This window comes from Theobroma cacao, chromosome 1, assembly GCF_053813885.1.
Source record: "Theobroma cacao isolate CCN51 chromosome 1, ASM5381388v1, whole genome shotgun sequence".
NCBI classification, from domain to species: domain Eukaryota; kingdom Viridiplantae; phylum Streptophyta; class Magnoliopsida; order Malvales; family Malvaceae; genus Theobroma; species Theobroma cacao.
In genome coordinates, this window is record NC_142639.1 from 11,962,198 (window position 1) to 11,974,658 (window position 12,461).

Sequence of the window (12,461 nt, forward strand, 5' to 3'; positions counted from 1 at the left end):
ACATTTTGAGTAGAAAATGTGTATCAAATGAAATGTTGCAATGCATTTAAGTAAATTTTAGTAAAGTAAATTTATTCCTTCTAGTGGTTTATACATCTTCTTCAAGGAGCAAAACTGTAAGATTGATAGTGGTAAATAAAGTAGAGTTATTTACATCTTGATTATTTTTGTGTGGAAAAGAACATTATTGGACGTCAAGATTTTAAGACAGCTGATGATTAATATGGAAATTGAGCCCCCAGCTCCAGCATTAGAGTATAATTGATGTCATTTGCAAACGGCCCAACGAATTGAACAGGACCTGAAACAGAACATAAAAAGATGAACATCAAACGCTAGTGCTAGGCAACAAATGTTTATAAATGAGTGAAGTGCTTCAACTTTTAAGTTATTAAGAATCAAACAAGTAGTCGCAGTATACATATATAGATAAATGATATAGTAACGGGGAAAGCTGGTAAGTCAGCTGAGCATGGTATAGGGTGGTGTTTCCATGCTACCATTATTTTCACTCTCCTTTTTATGATGTACATATTCTACAAGGTCCCACTAGATTAATCTATATTCTCTTTTACTTTATTCTCCTCCATCTTCTTTCATCCCAACACGTTGTTAGTGCATGTGTAAGGATCTTACTATCTAAAGTATATTGATTCTAACACATACAGGGCAGAAAGTATTATAGTCATTTTATAATTTTAGCATGGGATTTTTTGTTTTGGCATTTTGCTTACTAGATTTTTTTGGTTTTCTGCTTCGGGGGATTATCAGGAGGTCGGCTCATCAGTTTCATTTTGCTCCAGTTGATTATCATGATTCTTCATTTAACTGACACACGGTGGGTCGTCTGAGGGTTGGGAAGATTTTGGTGTTGTCCTTTCATCGGCAAGAAAAGGGATCGTGCATATTATTAATCACAACTCTATGCTATAAAGGGGGGTAAAAGGGGGTCTACTACCTGGGCTTAGATATCGATTCTTAGCGGCCCAATCGTCCCGCATGGATGCAAATTTCATGAATGGTGCACCTGAAATTTCAAAATTGCAACATACTGTCAAAATGAGCAAGAACATCCCAACACTCTCTAAAGGGTTTTTTTTCCTGAAGCATAGCTGTTTGTCTAGAAGCTCACTGTTAGTCTGTTTGAACTGAAATGTTCTGAAAATCAATACTTGAAATTAAGACAGCAAGCATTCAAGTCAAGTAAAAGGTTGCAAACTTCTTTTACGTACCTTCAAGGTCCACCATTGCCTTCTTAATTACAGGCTTGAACTTCCCTGGCAGAAAGTTTAAACCAGTAAAAAATCAGACTGATGCTTGTGCATGTATGAGGAATATTATTTATATACATAAAGAGATTACCTAAGTTTTATAACTTAGAGGTTCATTCCCTCGAAAGAAAAAAAATTAGAGGACTTAGAGGTACATTATCAATAAGCTTTAGTGGGGTACAAGCTAGAAACTTGTTGGTGGTGGAAAATATTAGGACAAAGCAAACCAAGCTTGCACTTAGTCACAATCAAAAGGGGTTCCTGCGATTGCAGTTAATCTTTGGGTTATGTCAACAAAATATGTTGTGGTATATTACCATGTCTTCGCTCAACGTCCATTAAGGATGTTAATGCTGTTCCTCCAACAGTCCATTCATCAACTGGAGCAGTCAAATTACCCACCTGTTTATAAGATATCAATAAGTAAAGTTACTTGAAAAAAAGTATGTTGAATCTCATCATTGTCCAACAAAGAGTTATATACAAGATGAATTATTAAAAGGTGAAAAATTAAAACAAAGAAAACAAACAAGGAAAAAGAAGAAGAAAATATAACACACACCGAAGAAATCAATCCAGTTTTTCCTGAATGAAGAAGGACTCCAGTAGCATAACCCAAAGCGTAACAGTAGTTGGCATCAAAGTTTGTTGGAAAACCACATCGACCCTCATAGCTATGAAGGGAAAGTCAATTATCATGTTAATTTGATACCATGAACAGAAACTCATAACTTCTATATAAAGTCATCAAATATGTGATCATAGTTATCCAGGTTCAAAAAAGGCATGCAGTATTCTTTACCCAAAGAAGTGGGGCTGTCCTTGAAAATGTCCCTTGTATGCACCTTCTTGCTTCCTTTGATCCAATTCAGTTTCCACCATTTGGATGAGCATTTTTTCTGTTTCTATCCTGGCAACCTGAACATATGGAACCCATATGATTTAAAACAATGGTTCAATTTTTGAGTAGGTAAAAGGTATAGGCATTGGAGAAAAAGAGAAAAAAAAAAAAAAAAAAGGACCTGCACATTCCCATGTGGATCTCTTTCAAGCAGTAGCTGCTCCTGAATTGCTTGAGGTAAAAACTCAAAAAGCTCTTGAGATTGGCTTCTGAGTTTCCTTTTCCACATCCCAGCTTCATCAACAACATCATGAACTAAAATTTCATTTAGCTCTGCAATAAGCTGTTTTACCTGCCAGTGATTCACACCTCACGCTCACATCTCAAAACTATGACTCAGAGAAATTTCAAATGGACCGACAGCTGATTCACCTCACTGATGATGGTTAACATGGAGAAAGCAGAAAAGAAAACATAAGGAGCAACTTCTGCTTTTGAAAATCATACCTCAGGAATAAAATCAATAAGGCCTTCTGGTAGAAGTATTACACCATAATTAAGCCCAAGTTCAAGACGTTTGCAAATGATATCTGCAATATGACTTGTAACATTCTTCATTGTTAGCTTTTTGGCAGCAACCTGCATCAAAGATAAAACCTTGTCAAACTGGGAAGCATTCAGGAAAGATATGATAATCATCCCAAAAGAAAAAGAAAAAGAAGACAACATTGAATTATGCACATTATTTATTCAATTCATTTTAGAATTCAAAAAATAGAAATCCTCAATTCCACCATTCAGTTTCCAGTAAATATGTGGGGTGACACCACTACACAAGCCTTTGCTTACTTTTGAAACAATCATCACTAAATTCAGAGGTTAGCTTATACAATTCCAGAAATCTAGAAATAATTAAACAACATCAGCCAACTTATCTAATGCAATATGCCGAATGAGTTCATATCCCATAATCTAACAAAATGGAATGGGAATTACAATATCAACATCATATAATTATTTATATTTACTACTATGGAAAACCCTTCACCTGAAAATTCTCACTTGTACCAAAAAAAGAAGAAGAAAAAACTCCCATTCAGACAGCTTTAGTGATAAAGTTTCACTCTAAAACCAAAAATCAATGAACATATTGCTACTTGCTGGTCATAAAATCATGTTCCAAAACCAATTTGTAAATCAAAAACAGGGGAGCATGTTGTTAGCTTTACTTTGAGCTAACACATGTTTTTCAAAGGTTGTACCATAATTGATAGAAAACAAGCTACAAAATGAAATGCAAAGACAATTAGTGTATACCTGGCAAGTAAGAGATGCGACAAGAAAATCTATGGTACCATGTGTAGCAAATTATAGTTACTATAATGTTATAATAGAGTATGATGTCAAAAATTGTCCAAATATTCCTATTTAAAATTTGAAATGAAGCCTTAAATAGTTTGAGCATCAGCCAAAAAAAAAAAAGAACATTTCATTCGTTATATTAAAAACTTAGCTCATCATTTCTGATATCACACCATGAAGACAATTAATTTTATGAATACACAACATAGAAGAAATTTTTAAAACTGAGATCAATAGAGAATATCAGAGGACACAGAGCACCTCTTCCCCAATAATCGCAATATTTGGATGAGTCTGCAAAGCACACTCCAAAGTTATATGAGAAGCTGCACGGCCCATGAGCCTTATGACTGCAACACAGATAATTAGGATTGCAACCAGCAGGAATAAAGACAATGAGAATATTAATTCGCACAAAAATATGTATAATAATAGATCTAGACAGACACATGACAACCTGATTAAGTGGAAAAAGAGAAAATGAAAGGCCTTCAATCGAGAATGAAGTTTTCCTTCTGTACATGCCAGATCATTTCTCATCCAATCTGATATATTTCTCAATCAAAGCACTTACAGTGGTAGTATTTTCCAGTTGAACGAGCATCTGTCATGACATTTCCAATCATCTCTGAATATATCTGCATATTCCAAGTAAATGCAGTTCATTAAATAACAATACCAAGTTTATCCGCGACCGATTGTAGTCGGGATTTTATGTTGGTAAGTGATCTTAACCCATATGGGATTAAAGAGAACAAAATATGAAAAGTATAGTGTACCCTTATTTTGCATCATAAAATATGAAAATTAATGCTATAAAGACTCCACCAAGTAAAATAACAATTACCTTGCATGCAGTGTCAAATCCAAAACTTATAGGCACCTCTTTGCATTTCAAATCGCCATCAATAGTTTTTGGGCAGCCAATAACTTGTGTCTTCATATTTTTACTCCTGCAAATTTAATGAAAGCGAACCATACAGCAGTAAACAGGAACTAGATGTCATCATGTGAATTAGCAGTTCAGCTCTAACTTTTATTTTTAACAACATGATCATATTTTGACAATTTCACAACATCAGAGTAAATTGTCTGATGAATGAAACATCATAGTAAATTGACAGAACATTGTCACCTAGTGGTGGAGTATTTTACCTAAAGTTCTCAGCAAGAAGGCAAGCATTTGTGTTTGAGTCATCCCCACCAACGACAACAAGCCCATCCAAATCAAGCTTCTTCACTGTTTCTTCAGCTTGCTTAAGCTGAAAGATATTTGCTATGCAAACTCAGTTATATAGGTTTGAAAATTGAATTTCATTATACTAGATTGAATAACAAAATTTTAGCAAATATCCACTAGCATTACTTAGGAGACATTACCGTTTAAAAGATTTAAACTGGGTAGAATTTTTAATATACAATTGCAATTTGCAAACTAGAATAACTAAAAAGTAGAACAAACCAAACTGTTGTGGTAACTAACCTGCTCTGGAGTTTCAATTTTGTCTCGACCACTGCAAATCATATCAAAGCCACCCTGCAATTTTATCCCAACTTGTGTCACATGTAGGCTACTCTGAGAGAAATTACTCAGTAAAAGGCTATTTTCACAAGAAAAATTAATGCAATGGTACATCAAACGACACAAACACATAATTCATGTGTTTTTTTTTTTTCGAAGGAAAAAAGTTGTCTACCTCACCCGCATTTTTTACTACCATGCAATGTGCATAGCCACTTCGAATAGAAACTTGGTCAAGTGAGTATGCAATACATGACTCAATCGTGACTTACTGTTACTGATTTATCAACTTAATGTAATAAAACTCAAAAGTTTTTACCTGGTTTCTGTAAGGGTAAATTAACTCAGTAGACAGCTTAACATATTTGCACCTCACAATGCCCGCTGGACCGCCGTTAAACCCATAAAGTGTACTTCCTTTTGCGCGTTCTTGCAAGTAGTCTAACCGCAATAACCGGAAAAATAAATACACTCAGAAATTAAACAAATTCCCCACTGATCAGACTGAAGTCTGCTGGTAGAAAATATAAATACAAGGTCCTTACCGAAAATCCCAGTTATCACATTGTGTCCCCCAGGAGCTTGCCCTCCAGACAAAACAACTCCAATCTTCAAACTCTGATGGCCCTTCATCTCAGAATCACCAGGAACCAACGAAACCGATGGCTTTCCATAAAGATTTGGAAACAAGTTCGCTATCTCATCTGCAAATTCATTCATGCACTACTTAATTACTCTTAGCTAGGAAGTTATAAAAATTCTAAACGACACCATATATCTAAAGTGATATACTAGTGATTACTTTAGATTCACGTTTAAAATTTTGAAGTTATCGACCTAATAAGTACCCATATGTACCAAAAATGAAACTGCTTCAAATTAAAAAGAATATATGTATGATTACTTTTCTGTGCATTTGTGGTGGAGTTTTTAAACTCCACGAACTAAGATGATGACTACTTGTGAACTATAAAAACGCTAATGTTTTTATATATAATTATATATTTTGTGAGATAGTCACGTACTTGGGTTTCCAGCAGCAGAGGTAGGGGGGCCATCAACGACTTTGAAGGAGCTTTTGAGGATAGATGGGAGGGGAGGGGAGTGGTTCAATCGGTTACTTTGGAGTTCACTGTAGACAGGGGGGAGGCGGCTGGGGCCTTCCTCCTTCTGAGTGTCGGCGAAGCCGTTGGTGGCGACGGCAGGTGACATGATCAAGGTCTAAGAGAAAAGGTGGTGGAAACAGAGTAAAGAGAAATGGAGTTCTGGTACGGTGTTATGAGAGAAGGGCGGGGAGTTCGTTAACGAAAAAGGGTAAAATAGACATTTGCGGTGGCCTTTAACGTAGGAGTAGGTGGCACTGTTAGTTGAGAAAGTTCGTAATCGTAACGAATCAGTAATGTAAAAGATGTTTATGGATATGGGTTTGGGTTTATTTTTTCAAAGGAAAATACTGCTCACTCATTGGAAACACCAAATGAGGTCTTCTCATATCGAGCGAAGAGGAAAAGCTTGATTTTCATCGGTAGATTCTTCTTCATTAAAGACTATCGCTTTAGGGAGCGGAATTCCTAGAACTAGGAGGCCTTGGTCGTCATTCGTTAGAAGCACTGCGTCTTGCGCAAAGTGTTACCGGTCTGTGATGCCGACGGAATCCTCCTACTGTTAGAGCAATGCTCTAGCAGGTTTCAATATGAATTGGCAACGATGAATCCCATTGAATGAAATATCTCTGCACAGGGTTATTGATTCGAGTCCTTACAGGGATTCCCAGCTGCTACAACTCGAGACTTTCAAGGTGTGTAGGTTTGAACTTTCGGAAGAAAAAACAAATGAGATTAATGAGATGGGAGAAAGTTAGTTTCTCTCTTTGAAGCTCAAAGTCTAACAGAGTTTTACATGTACCAAGAAAAAAGTTATTATTTCTAATGTCTCGTTATCCTTGTTGGTGAAAAGATTAGTTCAGATTGAGACAGAGGAGATGGACAAGGTCGCAAACAAAAGGAGATGAACCAGCATATTCTTCAGCCTGCATTGGTCATGAACCACCTAGCTAGCTGCCCATGCTGGCTCCTCTTTAGAGCTCAGCTTTCAGCTTTCTTCTTTCTATATTTTGTTTATTTGGTAAACAATTGTTCTATAGTGGGTTTCGTGGATGTATTGGCATGACTTAACTTGGTCTGAACTAGGAATCCTTTTACATTGAAGAGCCTGCTTCTCAGTTACATGCAATATATTTTGGTTGATGTCTTGAGTCACGATGCATGATATTCTGTCGTACAACTCTTAAGCACCTAGATTCATGGGAAGACCAAATGAAAATCACATCTAGTAACTAAAGTTGGAATAATCCCTTAGATATAATAATATATCTTTATTAAGCGAGAAAAGAGATGTGTCCCCATAATGTTGCACACCATGATATGGAGCAGAAAAAAGAATAATCAAATATCACCTTACAATTACCCATTGCACAAACACCGGCTGCTAATTTTTTCCTTCTCCTTTTGACCAGCTAAAATAAGAACTATGTATGTCATGGAACAATGAAAGACAATCCTCTTAAGATAGAGATATGCTACGGCTCTGCGTTTCCCACTGATTGAATGCTTGCTTTCTTCTCTAAGTCTTCTATCATTTCACCATTCAAGCTCTTAAGTTCCCTCTCTCCAGAGTCAGGCTTTATAGGGAGCTGCGTTTTGTACTGATGTCTTGATGCTAAGGTCAGAAAAACCAGGAAATTTAAAAATCCTAATACTGCAAGTAACCAGTAGAAGTTATTCAACTTTCCTTTATTCAGATTGCTTCTAAGCCAGCTCTTTTTGGTCACATGGTCGACGATGGACACTAACAAACTGCTCACAAAGAACCCCATTGAAATGGTGCTCAGGAAAAGCCCTGTGCTCATGGATTTCATTCGGTCTGGTGCCTCTCTAATAAAGAACTCAAGTTGTCCAACATAAGCAAATGCTTCCCCGGCACCCACGAGGAAAAATTGAACAAGTAGCCAAAAAGCACTTTTTTTTACATTCTTCTGATTAGCCATTTCTCTCCTTTCTTTCTCAACAATAGCAGCACCCAACATGGCAACTATTGACAAAATGAGTCCAATTCCAATCCTCTGGAGGCTTGTGAGTCCTTGGACAGTATGGGTTATTTTTCGAGCCAAGGGGACAAACACTTTTTCATTTAGGGAAGTGAAGAGGAGAATGCTGATGATGAGAAAGGCAGAGAAAGAGCCCGCAGGGATTTCGAAGGAACCGACTTTTCGATACATGAAGGTGGCTTGCTCAATTGTAAAAGTAGTCATTTGGGAGTAGATTGTCCAGAAGAGGATACATGTGGACCAAATGGGGAGTAGCTTTAGGACCATTTTGACCTCCTCAACTTGAGTCACAGTTGATACCATCCATGGGTTACTTTTGTTTGCATTGGCAGCACAATTGTCGTCTAGGATTGCAGCCTTGTCAAGACACCTAATCATCACATGCACAGTGAAATGAAATTTTGTTAATTTTTCAGGGAAAAATAATAAATCTGGATGGCTAGTGCAATTAGTATTTTGGGCACTTGATGCGAATATGGTCCTGCAAACTTGGACCAGATTCCCCTGCTTACAAGGAATAAATGGGCAGAATCTCTTAGTTATGTACCGAAAATAGAATCGGTCAGGAGTAAGGAGCAGAGAGTTGTGTTTTTAAGGCACAATTTTAATGGCTAGGCTAGATGGAATCTGGTTTTGGAAAAGACCAGATTCCTGATTTCAGTCGCATTTCCAGATGAAGATGGATGATTTTCTTTTACTTCGACCTTTTTCTTTTCTATTTTAACGTTTGTAATCTAAAGTTAACTCTGGGGCTTAGAGTTCTGCAAGTAGCAAAATTTCATATTTCAGCTTGAAGCAAAATTCTTCAATTTGTCTAGGAGGGGAATGGGGTTTAAACATGGAAAAGAGAAGGTCATGGAGGGAAAATGAGTTTGATATTGTTGAGTCTTGTGCTAAAGTTTTGCAAATGATGAAATTTCAAGTTTCTTTTTCAGTTTTTAGTCTGCTGTGAACAGCGCCTAAACAAAAATTCTTTGAATACTTATAGTTTTGGCAACAATAGCACAACAGGTCCTTGTGGACAAGACAGAAAGAGAGCAGTGTTTTCCATGAAATTGTTATCTTGAGAGGAATGCTATGTCAAATCATACTTACTTGAATCTTTGTGTGTAGGGAACCTTTCTGTTCTCATAATCGTTCAAAAGGCTGGGGTGGGAAGGATAAGACTGATTCCTCTTCTTCAAGGCCAAGAACAGAACCCTCCATATGACAGTTAAAGGGCTCCCCCGAGGCTTTTTAAACCGGTACCATGGTGTTCCACAAAGCAGAACTGCCACTGCAATCACCATTGTTCCTGCAGAAATTCCATATCCCCACCCTCTTCCTACATTGTCTTGTATATATACCAGCACAACCACGGCAAATAAAGACCCGATGCTGATGCCAAAATAGAACCTATTGAAGAAGAAAATCATAGCCTTCTCCTCCTCGGGATCCGTCACATCAAATTGATCAGAGCCAAAACCAGAAACATTAGACTTTATTCCCCCACCACCAAGCGCTGTTGTGTACAGTGCCAGATACAGCAAAGCCAGTTGCCGGCCATTTGCCTCAATGCACTCATGATGCTGTCTTCTATAGTCATCACAGGGAGGAGGCCTCATGCTTGAAATTGTTGTAGCCAGCGTTAGTAAAATCACCCCCTGATGCAAGAGGACAAGCGTCATAGAATCTCTACTTGCGTTTATCTTTCAAGGACTGGTAATTTGCAAAGTGCGCAAAGTATAGATATGAGCTTTGTTATTTCAGTTATGTATAAAAAAATCTCACCAAAGCTGTTACGGATGCGGAGATTGCAACTGTTAAGTATCGGCCAAGTTTGGCATCGGCTAAGAAGCCTCCAAGGAGACCAAGAAGATTGAGAGTGCCCATGAAGTTGGTAACTATAGTTGCAGATTTTGCTGATGAAATATGCAAATCTCCAACTAAGTATGTCACCAAGTTCATCGATATGCCCATCACACATATCCTCTCTGAGAGCTCCGATCCTGGACCAAAATTTCCATTCCTGTTAGCAAGTGAAAACATTCGATCAAAGATAAATCACTCCAACTTGTGAAGTTCATCATAAGCACCTAAGATGAGCCCAGCAGCAAGCCATCCACCAGTTTTGGACTTGTCCACCGGATTCCCCCGGAAATCAACCACAGTTCCATCATTTGAACCATCTTTCTCACCATGACTACCAACTAAAACCTGTAAGCATTCAGAGCAAAATCCAGGAAACAAAAGAAAGTATTCGTAAGGTAATTAAATTAGTTAAGCATGCTCATGAAAATTTGTAAGAAGCTAACTGTACCATGACTAAAACTTTGAGAGGAGAGAGAGAGAGAGATGAAAATGGTGCTGTCTAGGCTAAAGATTTATGAGGGGGAAACAGAAGGGGAGAAGAGCATGATTGGGGTGGGGAATAGAAGTATGATAACTGCCGCCTGGGTACCACTGTGCATGTAGCTTCCGAGTCTCCCCAGCTTGTTGTGGTTAAGAGTGGGCATTGCATGAGCTTAAAAACTTGTACGATGTGGTCATTTTGGTGTTACTATCATCCTGTGGTCTTGGTGCTCACAAGCCAGTGAGCCACTGCAGTCAACCAAATATCAGAAAAAGACAACTTTTCTAAATTTGGTTCCTATCTCTTCATTATCATCTTTGTATACCCCAAGATGGTGAAGGGTTAAGAGAACAGATACTCAATCAACGGTGTTGTTCTGTCATGTGGGGTTAGACTGATCACAACACCCAACCATCTGGTTAATGATCCTATACTTGAAAACTTTTGATTCAGCCTAAGTTTGGCACTGTTATATGGGGGGCCATTTTGCTTGCCTCTTTAACATCTTTCCAACCTTAAGGATCATTGAATTTAGCTTTGAATCATCACATGGGAGGATTGAGTCTTCTGCAGCAAAATTTATCTTTCTTGCTTTACATTAAGCTTTCATATTGTTTAACTTTAAACCCTGTTTAGAATTCCTAAAGTTGTACCTGATACTAAAATTAAGATCAGTTCAAATATCTAGAATTTGTTCTTTAGAAGTGGGATTTCTAGCTTTAAAAAAATAAAGTTGCAAGCATCTATAATAATTCAACAGTGAATAAGATTAAAGTACTGATCAAACTGTGAACTTGTGGTGAAAGGATCTTTTGTCAACGGAGTTCCTCATGTAAACAGGGTAAAGTTACTCAAACCTACAATTATTGTAGGTTAGATCAACTTTTTTCCTTATTTCAATTGATTCTCTGCTTTTTCTGCCAACTTGTGGGTTGTTGTCCTTCGTTGCATTGCCTCATTGTTGGTGGGCCGAACAAAAAACTCTCTTAACCTTTCCTTTCTGGATTACATAGATAATAGTAAATATGCAAGCTATCAATGAAGAAAACTCTAGATGTAGTTTGTTTTATTTATAACTATCAATGAAATCCCTTATAATTTTGAACTTTTCAAGCACTTTAAGACAATCTTAGTTGAATAAAGTTTTGAAATTTCGGTGACTACCAGCAAGCGGATAAGGATCACAGATTTGATATTTGCTTCAAGACATTGTTTTCAATTCCACTACGAAACAAAATGTAATTTACATTAATTTTGTTCTTTAGGACATGATTTATGCAAATTACAAGGAACTAATATTTTTTATGCTTAATGTCAATGAGGCATTAGAATCATTAAATTGAACTTTAAAGTTCAAGTCTCATTCTATACGAATTTTCTTTTAGATATTATTTTCAATTTTGATATTCAAAAAAAAATTTTACCTTAATTTTGTTATTGTCGCATACTTTATTTATGCAAATTATAGAGAATTAATACATTGATACTTCAATCTTTTCTTTCTTATTTTGATTGAACTCATTAATAAGATAGAAACAAGTGTAATCCTGTGTGCTAGTGCGTGCGAATTCTCTTTTCTCTTGGCCAAAAGACAAAATATCACCTTAATTCATTATTTTGTGTACCTTAATTTTTTAAGATGAGAATTTAGTTAATTTGAATTTGTTTCAGTTTTAACATATTAAAAATCAAAATAAATCAAATTTTTATAAAAAAAAATAATCAAAACTGTTTATATACTATATTTTAAAATTGAAAATAACCGAAACCAATTTATCTTGATTTGTTCGATCAATTCGATCAATTCTAATTATTAATAACTAGATTATAGCCTGTGCGTTGTGTCGTAACGTGCGGGTCCGGGAACCCGACCGCTAGACGTGAATGTGAAAACTCACTAAAAATTAAACTAAGAGTCGCCACCAATCTTTTTTTTACTAGATGCGATTGGCCACCTATTGACTCGATTCTAATCGATGAAAACTTAAATTAATTTTAAGCCCACCGAAAAGAACCTTAAACCGGTC

General features: G+C 36.7%; 2 protein-coding genes across 2 annotated transcripts; both read right to left on the reverse strand.

Annotated features, from left to right (window-relative positions):
- Window positions 1–26: 26 nt before the first annotated feature.
- On the reverse strand, window positions 27–6,208 carry LOC18612342 (pyrophosphate--fructose 6-phosphate 1-phosphotransferase subunit beta-like). The gene is made up of 16 exons (XM_007049095.3): window positions 6,022–6,208; window positions 5,542–5,700; window positions 5,316–5,437; window positions 4,958–5,011; window positions 4,630–4,736; window positions 4,322–4,427; window positions 4,049–4,112; window positions 3,736–3,824; window positions 2,620–2,751; window positions 2,294–2,464; window positions 2,074–2,189; window positions 1,834–1,945; window positions 1,589–1,673; window positions 1,233–1,277; window positions 959–1,027; window positions 27–301 (listed from the first exon to the last, which is right to left on the reverse strand). The coding sequence occupies exons 1-16, from the start codon at window positions 6,206–6,208 to the stop codon at window positions 219–221; spliced, it is 1,701 nt and encodes a 566-aa protein (XP_007049157.3). The 3' UTR covers window positions 27–218.
- Window positions 6,209–7,350: 1,142 nt separating this feature from the next.
- Window positions 7,351–10,594, reverse strand: LOC18612343 (Major facilitator superfamily protein). Its single transcript, XM_018114146.2, has 5 exons — window positions 10,402–10,594; window positions 10,178–10,298; window positions 9,873–10,090; window positions 9,198–9,745; window positions 7,351–8,472 (listed from the first exon to the last, which is right to left on the reverse strand). The coding sequence occupies exons 1-5, from the start codon at window positions 10,402–10,404 to the stop codon at window positions 7,575–7,577; spliced, it is 1,788 nt and encodes a 595-aa protein (XP_017969635.2). The 5' UTR covers window positions 10,405–10,594; the 3' UTR covers window positions 7,351–7,574.
- Between the last annotated feature and the right edge of the window lie 1,867 nt (window positions 10,595–12,461).